Here is a 20,028-nt window from a genome sequence, read left to right as displayed (position 1 = left end):
GGGACTGGGACACAAGTCCTGCTCAAGACAGGCTGAACCAGGACAATATGAATACCCCCCACTACCCTTCCCTCACTATCCTCTCCCCACTCCTGGCCCCAACAAGATGCTCCTAGTGCTCCCTCCAACCAGGCTAGCAAGCACTAAGTAACAAATAAAAGCAATCTGACTGGAATGACAGAATGGGAAGAGAAGCTTTCTGAGGCTCAGGCTCACAGAGAAGACCTAAAGCTGGGAGAACATTTAGAAAAATTATCTGGCAACTCACCCCACCCTAATTACAAAGTAGCACTACCAAGTTTAAGCCTCTGGTTGTACCTAGAGTAATCATAGCAATAAGAAAATCCAAACCCAACGAAATGTTTGACTAGGTTTACTCAACCACACACCCTAAGTAAGGCCTCGCAAAAGAAAAGCATACCTGTTTCTAGGCCTAAATACTCTTTGTTCAGTTACTGCTGTCCTACACAAGATGTTTGGATTTCAACCAAAAGTTGCAAAGTACTTAAGAGGAAGAAAAAACACATGCTTAAGAACCACACTCCCGATATGACCTATCAGAATCAGACAGGGAATTTAAAATAGCCAGGATTTATATGTTGAAGGCTTAAACAAAAATGTATGAATAGATAGGGAATATCATCTAAGAAATGAAAAATATAAAGAATAATAAAGTGGAAATGCTAGAAATGGAAAACATGGTAAAAGAGATAAAGGTTGTCTTCAATGTGCCCATCATAGACCCAATACAGCCATAAAAACAACTAACAAATTTAAAGCAAGGACAATAGAAATTACCCCTGCTGAGAAACACAGAGTGAAAAAACGAATGGAGCATCCAAAAGCTGTGGGACTGTATCAATAGGCTAACATACATGTAATTGGAATTAAGAGCAAAGAGGGTAAGAGATATATTTGAACAGGCAGTGGCTGAGAATTTTCCAAAATTAATGAGCATTGGTATACAAGTATATGAATCTGTTTTGACTACTTTGGGAAAGTATTTCCACCTAGGAGTGGAATTACTGGGTCATATGGTAATTCTGTGTTTAACTTTTGGAGGCTATATCATTTTATATTCCCACCAGCAATGTATGTTCAAGTTTTTTCACATTCTCAACACACACACACACACCCTTTTTAAAAATATTGTAGTTGTCCTACTAGGTTTCTGTGAATGGCAGCTTGGTTCTTCATCTATATAGTTGGTTTGGTCATGTTGAAGAAAAAAGAGTATCAGTAAAGAAAATCATCTTCAGGCTTATGGTGCTAACATATATTTAACCTGTTTATGATCGATGTTTTCTACATTTTCAGGTTGGTAGTTCTTTGGAAGATTTTAGCACTTCAACAACTTACAATTCCAACTCAAGACCATGTTTGACTGGCACACATGCTTCTTTTAGACTCCCTCAGGAAGGCCAGAGAACTTGTATTCTTGTAGACAGCCGTGAAATCACTTCTGGTTCAGAAATAATTTCTTCCCTAAGAGCAATACATGGCTTTCAAGTAGAGGTTTGTCCTCTTAATGGTTGTGATTACATTGTGAGTAACCGCATGGTGGTGGAAAGGAGGTATCAATCTGAGATGCTAAACAGTATTAATAAAAACAAGTTCATTGACCAGATCCAGTACCTACAGAGCATGTTTGAAAGAATATGTGTGATTGTGGAAAAGGACAGAGAAAAAACAGGTTTGTATTTTTAAATGTTTGTTTATAAATCTGTAAAGGAACTTGATTAAATTAGTTCAATCTGTTGTCAGGATGTGGAAAGCTCTTACAATACCTGACTCACTTCATATGCACATAAGGTTTTTCAGTAGTCATTGTGTTTAAATGCAGCTTATGAATTGAAGGGTGATAAATCGAAGGCAAGTGAACCAAGCATAAGTCTTTTTAAGGTGCCCCAGAAAACATGAGGGCCTTAAATAAAGCAGTGGCGGGGAAAAAGCATTCAGGAGTTTTCGGAAGCAGGATTAACAGGAGTTGGTGGGGTTACTCTTAAATTGACTAATTTCTTGGTTATTGGACAGTTAGGTAGTGGTGCTGTTTATTGATATTATAAACAGGAGAAGCAGATTTGAGGGACAAGATTGAGTTTTCAATAGGTCTCTGAAATGGGTGCCGAGGCTGCATTTGGAAATGCAGGACTGGAACTTCATTTGGGGAATTACTATGGGAGTCACTGAGAATAGTGAAAGGATCATGGGAAATGAAATTAAAAAATGCACTGAGTTCTGGTGTCTACATCTATGTGATGTTGCATTGAAAAATCACTCCCTCTGAGGAGTTAATATACTTGTGATGTTATGAGGATTAAGTGAAATCATGTAGGTGAAAGTGACTATTCAAGAATTCAAGATTGTACAGTCATTAAGTAAAAGGAAAAAATGTAGTTTATGTAAAACACTAGAGGCCCGATGCACGAAATTCATGTAAGAGTAGGCCTTCCTTCCCCCGGCTGCCGGCACCGGCTTCCCTCTGGCACCTGGGACCCAGACTTCCCTCACGGCCCCGGCTTTGTCTGGAAGGTTGTCCAGAAGGACATCCCTCTTGGAATCCGGGACCGTTGGCTCCTAGCCACTCATCTTCCTGCCGGCCTGATCCCCCTAACTGCTCTCCCCTGCCAGCCTGATCGCCCCTAACCGCCCCTGCCTTGGCCCCGCCACCATGGCTTTGTCTGGAAGGGCATCTGGAAGGTTGTCCTGAAGATGTCTGGTCTAATTAGCATATTACCCTTTTATTAGTATAGATTTGTTTGATAATTGAACAATGTACCTTTTTATCCCCATGCTTTCACTGGTGAACCACGTGATCTTAGACAAATAACTGTATCATTCAGTAATCCTTTTTATTTTTTAGTTTAACAATTGAGGGCTTTAGATTAGGTGATCTCTTGGGTTCTTTTACTTCTAAAATTCAGTAATTTAATCTTTATCAACATATTTTGTAGTATATTGGGGAGTAATATGTCAAAAGTTATAGAAAAGTACCTTTCTTTGGCAAATAAAGAATGCCCAAAAGAAAATATAGGTAATATGTGGAAAGAAAATAAATGGGAAAGTTAGGGGAGTAAATTAATAGGCAAGAGTTAAAGATAACATTAAAATGGGTGTGTAGAGTATTGAGTTACTCTTGGAATAAATACATAAGATAATTTTGTATCAGTTAAACTGAGTTCATCATTGCTAGTAGCATTATGAAAAATTTTATTAGAGTCAAGTAATGTGGCCTTGGCTTTAGGAATGAATTATCTACGAATATAAGCTCTTCCCTGCCTACCCACCTTCCTATGTTGATTCCAATTCAAGACACTCATAAAGACAGTTTCCATATTTTATCTCAGAACCTTTAAATCTTTAGCTGTAGGGTTTGTCAATATCATAAATAATGTGGCACTAGTTTTTTTTTTAATGGTGTAGATCTTGGGATTTTAATATATAGTATTCTGATTCTAGTTAATGTAAGTTACTAATGTTTGCATTTTCCTAAACATGAAATATTTAGGAGACACATCCAGGATGTTTAAGAGAACAAAGAGCTATGACAACCTGCTGACTACCTTAATTGGTGCTGGAATTCGAATTCTTTTCAGTTCCTGCCAAGAAGAAACTGCAGATTTGCTAAAGGAACTGTCTTTAGTGGAGCAAAGAAAGAATGTTGGTATTCAAGTTCCAACAGTGAACAGTAATAAATGTGAAGCACTTCAATTTTATCTAAGTATTCCCAATGTAAGTTATATAACTGCATTAAATATGTGTCACCAGTTTTCTTCTGTTAAAAAGATGACCAACAGGTATGTTTGTTTTAATATTTTTAAATGGTTACATTTAAATGATTCTTAGAAGCATTTTATGGAAATTTTAATATATTTTTTAAAAGGTATAGGCTAGTCTGTTAGAGTATTTCATTCAGTAGAGACTTTTTTCTTGCCAACATGTAAGTCACTGCATGAAGCTGAGACCATTAATTGGGGGGGAGGGTGGGGCCGCGGGAGACAGACACTGTCTTTGAAGAGTTTAGACATCTGTCTATAGGGAGTAGACAGAGAGCATTTACATGGAATGTTGTAATCTAGCACTTCTAGGAAGAGATGATTTTCTTAAAGGCTTTTATGTTTGGTGTTCTTTAAGCAAGATAATAAACTTTATAAGTCAAAAGTTCTAGTGTAATTTTTTTTTTAGAGATTAAAGTGGAAGTTTATTAGTGAAACAGTGAGAGAAGGGCTACTCTACAGATAGAGCAGCCATGTAATGTTTTTCTTGGTCTAATTTATTTTTCAGCTCACCTCAAGAAATCTCCATGTATGCACAAGTAACTCATCAAAAGGCTGAGGAGATCTATAGGTATATTCACTATGTATTTGATGTGCAAATGATACCAAATGGCCTTAACCAAAGTAGATTGGAATCTGATGCATGACCAGACCACTCAAAGATGCAGTTATCAAAGAACTCTCACAACACTAAATGTACTTCAATAATCATTGCTGTGGTTTGTGATTATCAGTTTAAAATATGTAAATAAGAGAACATATCCATATCTACTATTTTATATTCTGTATATTTTTATTTATGTTATATTTTTAAAAATATGTATAATAATCATTTGGTTAACTGGACTATGAAACTATGTTTATTGAATAATAAAAGGTCATTGAAGGTGCAATTAAGAAAGTAAAAGCTAGAGTTCGAGATATATTTTGAAATTTTTCCAAAGATTTTTGTACTATCAACATTTGTTAGCATAATAGGTTAATGCATCTGATCACTGCCAACTTAATGGTCATAAACAATTTTCCTATATTATCTAGAATATTTTAAGTGTCCTGAGTCTACATACATACATATTGGATCAAGTGTGGGTGTATTATGAGATAAGTGCCCCAGTAACTAGGAAATTAGAAAGTGTAAATGAGTATGTTTACCTCATCAAAGGTGATCCAATCAAGTAGTCAAATCCTATTAGTATAAACTTGTTTGGTTGTTGTAGAAATATCATATTCAAAGAAGTGATATATTGTCTTGGACTTGGAAAATTTTTCATAGATGAGCTACTGAATATGGACTTTCATTGTGACCCATTCTTGTTTTTGTGATGCTATTCATGTTTTAAGATGACTCCATATTATTATCTGCAACAGCTGAGGCCCTTCTGTCTAGTCCAGTGGGCAATTTGATTTTTAAGGGGGACAATTTGAGAATTAGTTTTTTTCCCCCCCTCTAACATTCTTTTTAAAAAATTAATCTTTATTAATAAAAGAGGGATATTACAGATGTCCCTCTTTTTTCCCTCCATAGCTCCCCTCCCCTCGGTTCCCACCCTGCCCCAGGCCCCCACCACCCTATTGTCTGTGTCCATAGGTAATGCATACATGCATGTAAAATCTTTGTCTAATCTCTTCCTGCATCCCCTACACCCCCTTCCCTCTGAGAATTGTCAGTCTGTTCCATTTCCATGCTCTTGATTCTATTCCATTCATCAGTTTATTCTGTTCATCGGATTTTTTTATTCTTTTGATTTTTAGATTCAATTGTTGATACATAACGTATTTGTTGCCACTTCATTGTTCATGTTTTATCTTTACCTTTTTCTTCTTCGTCCCCTTCTTAAAGAATATTCTTCAGCATTTCATATAATACTGGTTTGGTGGCGATGAACTCCTTCCTTTAGCTTTTTCTTATTTGTGGAGCTCTTTATTTGACTTTCAATTCTAAATGATAGCTTTGCTGCATAATCTGGGTTGTAGATTCTTGCTATCCTTCACTTTGAATATTTCTTGCCACTCCTTTCTTATCTGCATAGTTTGTTGAAAAATCAGCTGAAAGTCATATGGCCACTCCCTTGTTGGTAAATATCTGCTTCTGGCACCCCCGTAATTCAGATGTTGGTATGCTTGAGGTTGTCCCAGAGGCTCCTCACACTATCTTGATATTTTTGGATTCTTTTTTCTTATTGTTTTTCCGGTTGTTTTTTGCTTCTTTGTATTTCAAATCTTTGACTTGATTCTTGCGATCCTCTAGTCTGCTGTTGGAACTCTGTATAATATTCTTTATTTCAGTCAGTGTATGCTTAATTTCTAGTTGGTCCTTTTTCATAACCTCAAGGTTCTCAACTAGATTTCTTGAGGGTCTCACTAAATTTATCGGTGGTTTCTAGAAAATTCTTGAAAAACCTTATAAGTTTGGTTTTGAACTTTATATCCAGTAGTTTGCTTTCCTCCATTTATGTCATTTGTGACCTGTTTCTTTGTCTCCGCATTTTGGCTGCTTCCCTGTGTTGATAGAGTGGCTTTCTGTGCTAGGTGTCCTATAGGGCCCAGTGGCTCAGCCTCCCCAATTACCTGAGGTGGACACTCTTGGTGCACCCCTTTGTGGGCTGTGTGCATAGTCTTGTTGTAGTTAAGCCTTGATTGTTGTAGGTATCACTGGGAGGAATTGACCTCCAGGCCAGTTGGCTGTGAGAATCAGCTGTGTCTACAGTGGGAGAACTTCTGTGCTGGAGACACCCTTCTGGGGCAAGACTTGCTTCAGTGGGGCTTTGGTGCTCACTGAGTCTGCCCCCTGAGTGTGTCCCTTATGGGTCTGAGGAGTTGTAACCTGGATGGTCCCATTCTGACCACTGGGTACACTGGATCTTGATCTCTAAGGAGGTGCTAATTTAGCCTCTTCCTGAGGCTACCCAGCAGGAGCTACGAAGAGATCTGCAGATTCCCCTTCCTTGTTTGGGGTTTGGAGGTGCCCAGATGAGGCCCAGCTGTGAAGCAATGCAAGCTGCTGTGGGGCCTTGGGCCTTCTTTTGGAAGTTCTGGGTCTCTCTGACCCAGCTGCAGTTAGGTAATTTTCAGATTGCAAAGGGCCAGGCCTGTCATATGCAAAAGGCTCTGTGCACAGCTTGGGTGGGGCGGGGTTTCCGGGGATCAACAGCAGGGGGCAAGCAGCTATGGCTGCTCCTCAGTCCTATTCTAAGAGGCCCCGCGTCTCAGTGTCCCGGTAATCCCTACAATTACCTCTGAGAGAAAGCCACCCCCGAGTTCCGCCCAATGCCAGACAGTCCAGTTTCTCCCTGTATGAGTCTGGGTACCCAGAAACTTGTCCGGTACTGGAGTTCAGAGCAGTCGGGAGCTTGAGACTCCCTCCCGATTGATAAAGACAACTATGTCCTCAGTTGCCAGCCCTTTCCATGTGCGCCTCCATACCTCTGCACTTTACTTCCACAGCTCCTCTGAGTCTCAGTGTGCTTTTCTCTTTCCTTCTAGTTGTAGAATTTCCACTCAGCCAGCCTTCCTGTGGTTCTGGATGATGTCCACTTTGTCTTATAGCTGTATTTTTGAAGTTGTTGTGCGGGGCAGCAATTTCCGGTGTTTACCTATGCCACCATCTTGGTTTCTTCCTACAGCCCATAGTTCTTACTGCCTGTAGGAACTTCTTTCCCAGCTCTGGGACCCTGGGCTGGGCGATTAATGTGGGGCTGGGACCCCTTGTTCCTCCAGGCGGCCTCCACAGAAGCCATCTCCCTCCCAATTAAAAATAAGCACACGTGGTTGCCAGCCCAGCCCATTCCACACTCTTACTAGCCTCAGTGTGTTTTCTTTACTTCTCTAGTTGCAGGACTCCCATTCAGCCAGTTTTCTGGCAGTTCTGGATGATGGTTGTATTTTGGTTGTAATTTTGATTTGGTTATGGGAGGCAGTGAATACAGGCATTTGCCTATGCCACCATCTTGGTTCTCCTCCAAGAATGAGTTAACTGAATATTTTGCAGTCCTTATGGTTCGAGGGGCCTCATATACAGGATATAAATATATATTGTGACATTTATGCATTTTGGTTCTCTATTATGTTTTGAAACTATTTCTATTTTTTATATCACTTCATATTTTTTTTTTTTAACAATTTCTTAGTGATTTCTTCTTCAGTACTTCAACTGTCCTTTTGTTCTTTCATTTTTCTCTTTCATGGATGCCATGTTCTTTGGAAGCTTGTTTAGATTAAATTGCCTTTTAGGCTTCTTCCTAAAAGGAGGAGTTCACTTTTTGAATAATAATAATTATATGTCACAGGTGGGGCGGGGCATCAGGATTTTAGAGATGTTTAGGTGGGGCATGGCCAAAAAAAGGTTGGGCACCACTGGTCTAGTCAGCCTGGTGCTAAATCAGCCTTTAATTGTGGACATTTCCCCCTATGTACAGCCTTTTTTTCTATGGTTGCCTCTTTCTTGTTAGGTTGTTGGGTTTTTGGTCCCTCATACAAGATTGCTTTTCTTACCTTAGACTTGGCAGGAACTTCAGAGCTTATCTAATTCAAATTGCTTTCTTATCAGATGATAAAAGTGAGGCGCACAAACAAGTGACAGGGAAATCTAGAACCAGATCACAGAAACTATATACTCTTACGTTCTCTTCTGCTATAAACTTACTATAATTGTGAATTTAGCTCCTTTGGGATACTGTAAGTTCTCAGTTCTTCTAAAAGCAACTGATCTCATATTTCTGTTGTTCATAATTGTTAAAAGCCAGTGAGAACAGAAGCTCTAAGTTATTGGCTGATAGCAGTTACAGTCTGTTATCTCTTGGGTTCAATTTACCCTTCAGTATCTTGCTTTGCTATAATGAACTGGGCTTTTTGCACATTTCTCCCTATAGTGAGCACAATTAAGTTTTGTCAGTAGAAGGAGGGAAGGGGGTCTCTTTCTGGTTTCAATTTGTTTTGCTTTTCTGCTTCCGATGCAGTGTCATCAGTGCAGGTGGCTGGGACACCTTGTGGGTCAGGAATCGTGCAGTTCTTCAACAACCTAACATTGACTTAGGCCAGTGATGGCGAGCGAACCTTTTGAGCTTGGCGTGTCAGCATTTTGAAAAACCCTAACTTAACTCTGGTGCCGTGTCACATACAGAAATTTTTTGATATTTGCAACCATAGTAAAACAAAGATTTGTATTTTTGATATGTATTTTATATATTTAAATGCCATTTAACAAAGAAAAATCAACCAAAAAAATGAGTTCGTGTGTCACTTGACATGCGTGTCATAAGTTCGCCATCACTGACCTAGGCTGACCACACCTGGCAGCACCTCCCACAGACACTTATGTACCCATATTCTATGTCCACCTGGCAGGCAAAATATTCCATAAATTAACATGGTGGGAGGGACAGAACTAGATGATTTATTTACTAGAGGCCTGATGCATGAAATTCGTGCACTTCAGGGGGGAGGTGGTTCCCTTACTTCAGCCTGGCCTGCACCCTCTCGCAGTCCAGGAGCCCTCGGGGGATGTCCGACTGATGGCTTAGGCCCACCCTTTAGTGCTGCCATGGAGGCAGGAGAGGCTCCCACCATCACTGTGCACTCACCAGCCGTGAGCCTGGCTTCTGGCTAAGCAGTGTCCCCCTGTGGGAGTGCACTGACCACCAGGGAGCAGCTCCTGCATTGAGCGTCTACCCCCTGGTGGACAGTGCACATCATAGCAATTGGTCAACTGATCAACTGTCTGCCCCCCTGGTGGTCAGTGCACGTCATAGCAAGCAGTTGAGCGGCCTTAGCATATCATTAGCATATTATGCTTTGATTGAACGGATAACCAGACACTTAGCATATTAGGCTTTTATTATACAGACAGTCCTCAGATTACATTCGACTTGACTTACGTCGTTTCATGGTTACATCGCCATCTCCCATTTATTTATTTATTTATTTATTAAATATATTTTATTGATTTTTTACAGAGAGGAAGGGAGAGGGGTAGAGAGTTAGAAACATTGATCAGCTGCCTTCTGCACACCCCCTACTGGGGATGTACCTGCAACCAACGTACATGCCCTTGACCAGAATCGAACCTGGGACCCTTTAGTCCGTAGGCCAACGCTCTATCCACTGAGCCAAACCGGTTAGGGCCCATTTATTTATTAAAAAAAAAAAAATTTCCATCATTTCGACGTATGTACGTATGTGCTTTATGTTTATTATTTACCACAAGATCAGGAATTGTTGTCTTTTGAATTTTTTTTACTGTTTCACTTCCTTACTGCTGTGTATGTGCTCCATGTGAGTGACATAGGTGCTTATGTAGGTGGGTTCTGACTTATGGCGAAAACCGATCTCTGATGTAACCTGAGGACCTACTGTATAGGATGCATGCTGTATAGAGAGCTTTATTCATAGGTAAGCTGCAATAGCTCTCATTGATAGCACATAGCACTTAACTATCAACCCTATTATCCCTCCATCTTACTTTTCTTTTGAGTCCTTAAAGTATTTCTTTTCCACTTTTAAGTCTTATTTGGAGGTTACCTTAAACCAGCCGTGGGCAAACTACGGCCCACGGGCCGGATCCGACCCGTTTGAAATGAATAAAACTAAAAAAAAAAAAAAAGACCGTACCCTTTTATGTAATGATGTTTACTTTGAATTTATATTAGTTCACACAAACACTCCATCCATGCTTTTGTTCCGGCCCTCCGGTCCAGTTTAAGAACCCATTGTGGCCCTCGAGTCAAAAAGTTTGCCCACCCCTGCCTTAAACCCTACTAGCTTATTTTATGGCCTGATGAAAAGAAATGGGACTAACTCGGAAACTGGCAGGTGGGCTACAATAGAATAGACTGGGAAGGACACAGTTGTTCTGATAGGACACAATGAATGTGGTGGTGGTGGTGGTCACACTTTGGTTTATGTCAGTCTATGCTATTTCAAAATTATCTTTTTGTTTCCCATTAACAGTTTAAGCAGCTTCTAACTCCTAAAACACCTTCTGTTAACATCAAGCAGCATGGCATTATATTAAATATTGGCAACTTAAATTCTACAACTCTATTTTTTAGAGCTACTCTAAAATAACCTTCCTTTGTTCCATCCTACATCTGTCTGTCAAGTCTTTGTGGTAGAAACAAGCAAGGAAGTTTAAAGGAGAATGATCTATCTAACTGCACTATTCTTTTTAAATCTTGTGTTTCTATAAATCCTATATTATATAAATGATTATTATTGACTAAATTTTTAAGACACAAGAAAATGTATCTTTTTAAGAATTCTGGGTTTAAAAAAAAACAAAACACAAATATTATAAAAGCAAACTAATTTTATTTGAACAACCTAATTGGAGAGAAGGGTAGGTGAACAATTACTGTAACCAGAGGGGAATATTCTATGTCAAATTTTAAAACATAATGGCAGAATAAGCTAAAGAGTTTTTTTTTGAAAACAATGTTTACTACAACATAATAACCCCTTATAATGGTAGACCTATTATTATTTGAATGTCTAGTCTAGTCTCTTTAATACTTTTTAATATTTACATATGCCGTGCCTGAATATGTAAATAAGGCTTAAGAACTGCAACAAAATCTGTTCTCTGACACTATCTAATAAAATACGGAAAAAGCAATAAATTAAAATTTACATAAGTTCATAGGTATGCCAATCATAAGTTTTAAGAAAAACAATTGGGAGAAAAGAAAGCATAACAAAGTTTCAACAACAAGTAATTTAAACATCGTATCAACTTTGGCTTACATACCAAGTGGTTAAAAACGCTAATTTCAAGTGTTCATCAATTCAGTAGCTACCAGTACAATCTATCCTTTATTCCCCCCAACCTCCTTCTTTAAGGGTAGCAACATTTTTTTGAAAGATTTTAAAAATTCAGTTTGGATCATGATTTTCTTAAACAGACTTAGATGCTCATGAGAGACCATTTATACAACAAGCAACACAATTTTCCTTATAGTTTTAGTAAGCTGCAGCAATGAGGAATATTATATAGAAGGATCTTTACCTTTGAATACAAACAATAGAACCTTTGACAAGGAGCCCACAATTTCAAAAGAAGCTACTTATAAAGAAAATATAGGTACTCCAAATGAAGGTACGAATAATTGCTTCTTGATAAAAATACTGGAAATATTTTCTCACTTTTACTATGCAGAATCAGAACTTGAAAAATAATAATCTTTCTCTTCTTCATCCAAAGACTCCATAGCATTAGTGAAAAGTTTTCCAATAGTAGAGCTTTCTCCTAAGAAGAATTTAATAATGTTGAATACATTTCTAAAAGTAATTTCAATAAAAATAACTATAAGATATCAAATGGTAGGTCTGCCCATTTGACAACAGTTAATTTTAGTACCATGCTCATAAAGAGACTGTTCTATAATAGAACTGAGCAACTAAAGAAAGAAATGTGTATTACCTTTGTTAAGTGGGGTTTTTCTTCTTGATGGAGTTGAAAAATCACTTTCCACCTACAAAAAGAGTTTACATTAATAGAAAAATGGTACCTTCTGTGAAGCCTGCCTCAAATCTAGACAAAATTAAGCCTGCCTTATCCCCAGAGAACTTATAACAACACCTAATCTATAATAATAAAAGCGTAATATGCAAATCGACCACACGGCCAAAGGCTATGGGTGTCAAACGTGGTCCAGAAGACCACGCTATGACACCCACTGGCGCCAGGCCAGCCAAGGCAGGTGTAATACGATTGGTCAGGGGCCCCACCATCACCCCATGCTCACCCCACAGAGGGAGGCCCAGGCCACAGGCCTACAACGGGTGGGTGGGGCCACCCTCGGTGGGGGTGATCCATTGTGGAGTGAGTCTTTGGGGCTATTAATTGTGGGGTTCCTGGACTGTGAGAGGGCGCAGACCACGCTGAGGGGACCCCCCCACCCCCCGCAAGTGCACGAATTTCATGCACTGGGCCTCTAGTCATAATATAATTATCCATGCAATGTCTAATTCTGTTTTAAGTTGAATTTATTTGGGGCAAGAACTATGACTTATTCAATGTCGTTTCCCACATTACAAACTTATGCAACAGCAATTAATAGTCTACGGGCCTCTGAAAGTTGCCAAATCTCCTAAGTACTTATGCCATGACATTATACTAGCAACATTTTAAAATTCTCTGTACTTTAAAATCTTTCCTACAATGGCAGTTTCTATCATAAGCTTTAACTGTATAATGCATGCTTACATAATTAGTGCTTTTAAAACTACTGGTGGGAAACGGGGTGCGGCCGGAAAGGGGGCCGTTCCCACGCCCTTCACGCAACACAAGTTCATAGGGAACCTGGCACTAAACCATTCGTAGACCTGCTTCTGGGTCGGGGTTTCCTACGCAGCAGAGCAGCTCCCTCGCTGCGATCTACTGAAAGTCAGCCCTCGACACAAGGGTTTGTAAAAAAGAACAAAAACAAAAACTATTGGCCATAGCTGATTATCTTTAAAAAATGAAAAGAAACGTAATAGAAAAGGAAATATAACAGTATACCCACTATGCGAAGGGAAGTATTTTTAAAACATTTGAGATACAAACTCATGTTCATAGATTGTGATGTAAATAATTTTTTCCCTGTGAAATAAGTCAAAACATTATTACATTTTTTAGCTCTCAAAGTTATTTGGTGAGAGAAACCAGTATCATTATGACGCCCAGTTCATACGATACATGAAAAAAATGAAATTAGAAAGCTCAAGTGGCTTCCTTCACCACAAAGCTGGTATAGGGAGTCAAACCTTGACATCTGAATTTTTAACACTACATAAATCCTTTTCTCTTTCTATTCTCACACATTGGCTACAAAATATTAATCTATGAAAAAATGGGGCTAAATCACAAAGATAAAATTTTGAAGCTCAAATGATAGTCCATTAAGAAAAAAAAAAGTATTTAAAATTATGTCAGAAATACAGAGAAATAAGCTTTTAATAGGTCCTTATACCTATATCCATATGAACTGTTTCTCATTTTGCAGAGAACAGTGGACTAGGGCCTTGCTACCACTCAGCATGGTCCGTGGATCAGCAGCAGGGGCATCGCCTGGAGGTTGCTAGAAATGCAGAATCTCAAACCCACTAGATCAGATTTAACAAGATCCCTAGGTGACTGCCATGCACATTAAAGTTTGAGGCAACCCAACTTCTTACTGGCAAAACAGACACTAAAAGACAAGTCTTCTCACTATGTTAAGGTGATTCCTGGTCCTTTACAACAAACCAAAATTTCATTTTCATAAGGAATGTGAGACGAAAAGGGGAATCTGAAAACACCAAGAGGGAGGCTGCCTACAGAGATTTCTCCAGGCTAATGTTCAACCAAGCTCCCCAGAGGTATCATTTCCTGTGGACAAGTGAAGCCCACACAGATTGGATGTGATTAACCCCAATGTTTAGTTTACAGACTCTGAGAGGGATTTTACTCTAGGCAAGTAGACAATATAAATATTTCAACATGAGTGAGGGAGGAAGAGGTGTCCATAACTTGGTCAGAAGGAATATACCTTCGGGGGATAAGGCAGTCATTTCCCATTCTACTACCACCATAAACTGTCATTCTCTAAGATTATTTACTTTGAGGAAATCTGAGGTGAATTAGCTTTTCTAGAATGAATATGTTATCCAAAGTAAAATCAAACAAAATTTTAAAATTAATTCAAGAGGATAAAGGATTCTCTCAATTTTTTATTAAAGGGATATAGATCATTATTAAAGCAAGGCTGAGTTAAAATTTTTTCTATAGTTTTAATATTGATCTACATATGTATATTAGCTGAATTTCAAAAACATTTAGAAGCTGCACGGGATTTGATGAAGTTTGTTATTCTATAATAGTCATAACTCAGTCTGGATGATTCCCCAATCATTGAACAGATATGCTTTTGTGTCTTGCCTGAAATGTCCTTCCCTGACCTGTAAGTGCTTTTCCCACCTTATCTGACTCTTTGAATGAAAATTTTTACCATTTTCACTTTCCTCAAATACTATAGTCAATCACCTGCCATCTGTAATTTACAGCACTTAGGTACTTACCTCACTCACAACCTCATATTACCATTTACTTATATTATTAATTAGGCTATAAGTAACTGGAGGGTAAGGCCTGTTACATAACTTGTAACTCCCGCAGTTTGCCATGTATTATAGTTGTTCCATAAATACACGTTGAATAAATCTGGTGTGAAGAATAAAAATACTTACTGTTTTCTTCTTGATATTGCCCCAGACAACACCACCTTTATTTTTATGTTTTTTTTGCATGTGAAAAACATATTTATCACAGTCATTCCTGTTTGAATACAAAATAATTGCAAGTCAACATTAATTACCATAATTTTATCCATAGACTGAACAATTGACAAAATTAGTGTTTCAATTTCTAAACAGTGCGTTTTCACTAACATTTTTAAAGACAATGGTGTACCAAGGAAGATGGACAAAAAGCTTCGAAGATTTAAAGGAAATGGAAATACCAGATAAGAATATTCTGGGAAATTATGGATTTGCATGTTCATTGTCCCATTTGTGCTCTCTCCAGGCTCTGTCTTGCTGCTGCTCCTTTTTCAAAACTCACTGTGACTTCTTATCCCTGAATTCCCTTTTGTTATAGCTTTCACTCCTTTCTCCTGGTCACTTCCTTCCCTAATCCAGATTGAATCTTGAAGTTGATAACTTTAAGGTGATGAAAACCCTTAATTTATAGCATCAAACTGTGTTGAGTCTTCAATTCAGTGTACATCTATGAAGTTTTTTTCATTTCTTTTTACCTTATCTCTTTTTTTGTTAATTTTCATGGGAGGATATTTTTCCCATTAAAGGGGGAGAGAGGGAGAGGGAGAGAGAGAAATAATGTGAGACACACACATTGATTGGTTGTCTCTTCCATGAGCCCCAACCAGGACTGGGGATCCAACCTGCAACCCAGGTATGTGCCCTTGAGCAGGGAATGGAATCTGTGACACATCAGGGCTTTACCTTATCTATTTTTTATTTTCTTTTATAATTCTTATTAATTTAAATGCTATCCTATTGTTGACAGTATTACAAATGTCCCCCCACCCTCCTCTACATCCCCCTCCTCCCAGCCCCTCCCCCTCCCATGCCTTTACCACACTATTGTCTATATCCATTGGTTATGCATATATGAATATGAATTCTTTGGTTAAACTGTTCCTGTTTCCCCTCCCCCTCCCCTCTGAGATATACCTTATCTCTTAACCCTCTTTCCTAGCATACAGACTTGATTCATAATTTACAGATGAAAATTAAAGCCAAACAGAATGGTTGTTCTCATTTTCCCCTACAATTCCTAGTCGTCCCCCCCCCCCCCCCACACACACACACAGTAAATACCAGCTGAGCACCAATTCTAATTCTTTTTCTTGGATCCAAGATATCCTATATGATTATCTGTTCCTTTGTGACTATTTGGGAGCAACCTTAAAGGTGTGACATGTAGAAATTTGTAAATGTGTTAACTGTATTAAGATATAATGTGTACCACAAACACTCTTGCATATTACCCAAAGCAATATACAGGTTTAATGCAATCACCATAAAAATCCCAATGACTTTTTTTCTTTTTTTGATCGATCCTCACCCAAGAATATTTTTTTGGAGACAGTGGAGGTGGACGGTGGGGGTGGAGGGCGGGAAACATTGATGTGAAAGAGACACATCCATTTGTTGCCTCCCACAGGTGCTGTGACCTGGGTCAGGTATTAACGCCTAGAGTGCCCAAGACGGCGATCGCGCTCCTCCTGTCTTTCGCCAAAAGTGCCGGGAGCGCTATCAAAGCTTCAAAATGGCGTCCAGTTCTAAGTCTGCTTTTATTAGTGACTAGAGGCCAGGTGCACAAAAATTTGTGCACTGGGGGGGGGAGGGGGGGTCCCTCAGCCCGGCCTGTACCCTCTCGCAGTCTGGGACCCCTCGGGAGATAACGACCTGCTGGCTTAGGCCTGCTCCCGGTTGGCAGAGGGCAGGCCCAATCCCTAGGTGCAGCCCCTGGTCGGGCTCAGAGCAGGGCCGATTGGGGAGGTGGGGCGCTGCCCCCTGTCATGCACAGAGCAGGGCAGATTGGGAGGTTGTGATGCCACCCTCAGTCACGTTCCGGGTAGGGCTGATTGGGGGGTTGGGGCACCGCCCCGTCACACTCAAGGCAGGTTCGATGGGGAGGCTGCAGAACCACCCCCTGTCACGCACAGAGCAGGGCCCATCAGGGGGTTGGGAGCTCCCCCCTGTCACGCACAGAGCAGGGTCGACCAGGGGGTTGGGGAGCTCCCCCCTGTCACACACAAAGCAAGGCCCATCAGGGGGTTGGGGAGCTCCCCCGTGTCATGCACAGAGCAGGGCCAATCAGGGGGTTGGGGAGCTCCCCCGTCACGCACAGAGCAGGGCCCAGCAAGGGGTTGAGGAGCTCCCCCCGTCACACACAGAGCAGGGCCAATCAGGGGGTTGGGGCTCCGTACCCTGTCACACATAGAGCAGGGCCCATCAGGGGGTTGGGGCGCCTTCCCCTGTCACACACAGAGCTGCAGGGCGATCAGGGGGTTTGGGCGCTGCCCCCTGTCACGCTGATCCTGGTGCTGGGAGGCCTCTCGGCTCTGCTGATCCCGGTGCTGGGAGGCATATTACCCTTTTACTATATAGGATAGAGGCCTGGTGCATGGGTGGGAGCCAGCTGGTTTGCCCTGAAGAGTGTCCTGGATCAGGGTGGGGGTCCTCACTGGGGTGCCTGGCCAGTCTGGGTGAGGGGCTGAGGGCTGTTTTCAGGCTGGCAGGTGACTGAAGTTCCCAACTGCTCCTTTTTTTCTTTTTTTTTTTTTTTATTCTGGGCCAGCTTTAGCTCTGGCTCTAGCTCTGAGGCCTCTGCTGCTGAAAGCAGGTATCTGGTTTGTTTGGGTTCTATAATCGAAACACTCTATCAACTCCAGCTCTGAGATCCCGGCTGGCTGAAAGCAGGTTTCTGGGGTTTTGTTTAGCTTCTATATTTTTAACAATGTTTCAAACTGCAAGCTCAGAGGCCGACAAGGCAGGTGGGGAACGTTGGAGTCCTCCGTCACTGAAGCAAGAAAGACTCATGTTAGCTTCAAGCTGCCTGGCTGCCGGCCACCATCTTGGCTGGCAGTTAATTTGCATATCACCCTGATTAGCCAATGGGAAGGGTAGCGGATGTACGGCTAATTACCATGTTTCTCTTTTATTAGATAGGATGATGATATTGCTAAATATGTCAATGTAGTAAAGGTTTCCTTAAGTTTTTGAATATGTAACTTCATTTACTTGCGATTCATAATTTTTTTCCTAAACTGCAGTAAAATCAGCAAAAAATACCTTGGCAATTTTAGCATAGTTCCTAGGATATTGGTTGGCACTCAAAGGGTTAAACCTGCAACCCTTCAGTGCATGAGCCCATAACCACTGACATTTTTTAAAGAAATAGAACAAAAAAAATAATCAGATATGTGTGGAACCATACAAAAGACCCCGAATTGCCAGAGAAATCCTGAGAAAAACGAAAAAAAGCCAGAGGTGACTCAACGATAATGAAAACAGCATAGTATTGGAAGAAAAACAGACACACATACCAATGGAACAGAACTGAGAGCCCAGAAATAGAACCACATATATATGGGCAAAAACTTTTTTACAAAGAGCTGAAAACACACAATGGAGAAAAGCCTCTTCAATAAATAGTGCTGGAAAAATTGGAAAGCCATTCAAAAGAATGAAACTAGTCGTCTGCTTGTCCCCATGTACAAAATTAATTCAAAATGAATCAAAGACCTAAATATAAGATCTGAAACAATATACTATATAGACAAAAACAGCTACTAAACTTGGTTATAGAGAACATTTTATGAACTTGATCCCAAAAGCAAGGGAAATAAAACAAATGATGGGACTATATCAAGCTAAAAAGCTTCTGCATAGCAAAAGGAACCAATAACAAAACAAAAAGGCATCCAAGCAAATGGGCAATAGTATCTGCAAATAGCTCTGACAAGGAGTTAATATAAAGATGTTCAACCTCACTAGCTACTAGGTAAATGCAACTCAAAACTACAATGAGGTATCACCTCACACCTATTAGAATGGCTATTGTCAATAAAATAGGTAACAAGTGTTGGAGAGGTTGTGGAGAAAAAGGAACCTTCCTTCATTGCTGGAGGGAATGTAGACTGATATAATCACTATGGAAAACAGTATTGAGGATCCTCAAAAAATAACTGAGTTACCATATGACACAGCAGTCCCTCTCCTGGGTATCTACCTGAAATATCAGGACATTTATTCGCAAAGACATATGCACTCCTATGTTCATTGTAGCATTATTCATGATGGCCAAGACATGGAAACAACCAAAGCATCCTCCTACAGACGACTGGATAAAGATGTGGCACATACACACTATGGAAAACTACTCAGCCATAAGAAAAGATGCAGTTCTGCTATTTGCAACAACACGGATGGTGAGAATATCATGCTAAGCAAAATAAGTCAGAAAAAGCTAAGAACAACATGATTTCACTCATGTGAATATAAAACTGAAACTTATAGACACAGATATCAGTATGGTGGATACTGAGGGAAGAGGGTTGGGGGAGGGTAAGTAAAGGGTAAAGGGGACTAAATATATGGTGATGGAAGATGATTTGACTCTGAATGGTGGGCACACAATGCAATATACAGGTGGTATATTATAGATAAGTACACTTGAAACCTATAGAATCTTATTAACCAATGTCACCCCAATAAATGTAATTAATTAAAAATAAAATATTGAAAAAAAAATGTAATGTGTACCACAAATATTGTTGTGTAGCAAATGAATAAGCCTAGCCAGTTCAGGGTCACTATCTCATGAGTCTGCTGTCCTGTACAAAGGAATCACTTCTTATTTTTTTTTAAATTAAATCTTTATTGTTCAGATTATTACATTTGTTCCTCTTTTCCCCCCCCATAACTCCCCTCCTCCCAGTTCCCGCCCCACCCTCCGCCCTCACTCCCCACCCACTGTCCTCATCCATAGGTGCACGATTTTTGTCCAGTCTCTTCACGCATCTCCCCCGCCCCCCTTCCCCTGCCCCCCCCCCCAGGAATAGTCAGTCCATTCCCTTTCTATGTCCCTGATTCTATTATGATCACCAGATTATTTATTCACTTGATTCTTAGATTCACTTGTTGATAGATGCATGTTTGTTGTTCATAATTTGTATCTTTACCTTTTTCTTCTTCTTCCTCTTCTTAA

The 20,028-nt window shown here is 40.0% G+C and overlaps 2 protein-coding genes across 3 annotated transcripts in view; one reads left to right on the top strand and one right to left on the bottom strand.

Annotated features, from left to right (window-relative positions):
* Positions 1–5,008, top strand: part of FANCM (FA complementation group M) — a 92,052-nt gene extending 87,044 nt beyond the window's left edge. Inside the window, exons 21-23 of the mRNA XM_059659093.1 lie at positions 1,318–1,693; positions 3,509–3,797; positions 4,285–5,008. Of these exons, the coding sequence (XP_059515076.1) occupies positions 1,318–1,693; positions 3,509–3,797; positions 4,285–4,423 (804 nt within the window). The 3' untranslated portion in view covers positions 4,424–5,008. The remainder of the gene's footprint in view (positions 1–1,317; positions 1,694–3,508; positions 3,798–4,284) is intronic.
* A 6,051-nt stretch (positions 5,009–11,059) lies between these two features.
* Positions 11,060–20,028, bottom strand: part of MIS18BP1 (MIS18 binding protein 1) — a 60,365-nt gene continuing 51,396 nt past the window's right edge. For both annotated transcript variants that reach the window (XM_059659070.1, XM_059659081.1), the window contains exons 15-17: positions 14,979–15,066; positions 12,190–12,241; positions 11,060–12,015 (exon numbers count right to left, since the gene is read on the bottom strand). In XM_059659070.1, coding sequence (XP_059515053.1) covers positions 11,918–12,015; positions 12,190–12,241; positions 14,979–15,066 — 238 coding nt within the window. In that variant the 3' untranslated portion in view covers positions 11,060–11,917. The remainder of the gene's footprint in view (positions 12,016–12,189; positions 12,242–14,978; positions 15,067–20,028) is intronic.

Source organism: Myotis daubentonii, chromosome 1, assembly GCF_963259705.1.
Source record: "Myotis daubentonii chromosome 1, mMyoDau2.1, whole genome shotgun sequence".
NCBI classification, from domain to species: Eukaryota; Metazoa; Chordata; class Mammalia; order Chiroptera; family Vespertilionidae; genus Myotis; species Myotis daubentonii.
The sequence above is the reverse complement of the archived record's forward strand: the minus strand, read 5'-3'. Positions and strand labels throughout refer to the sequence as shown.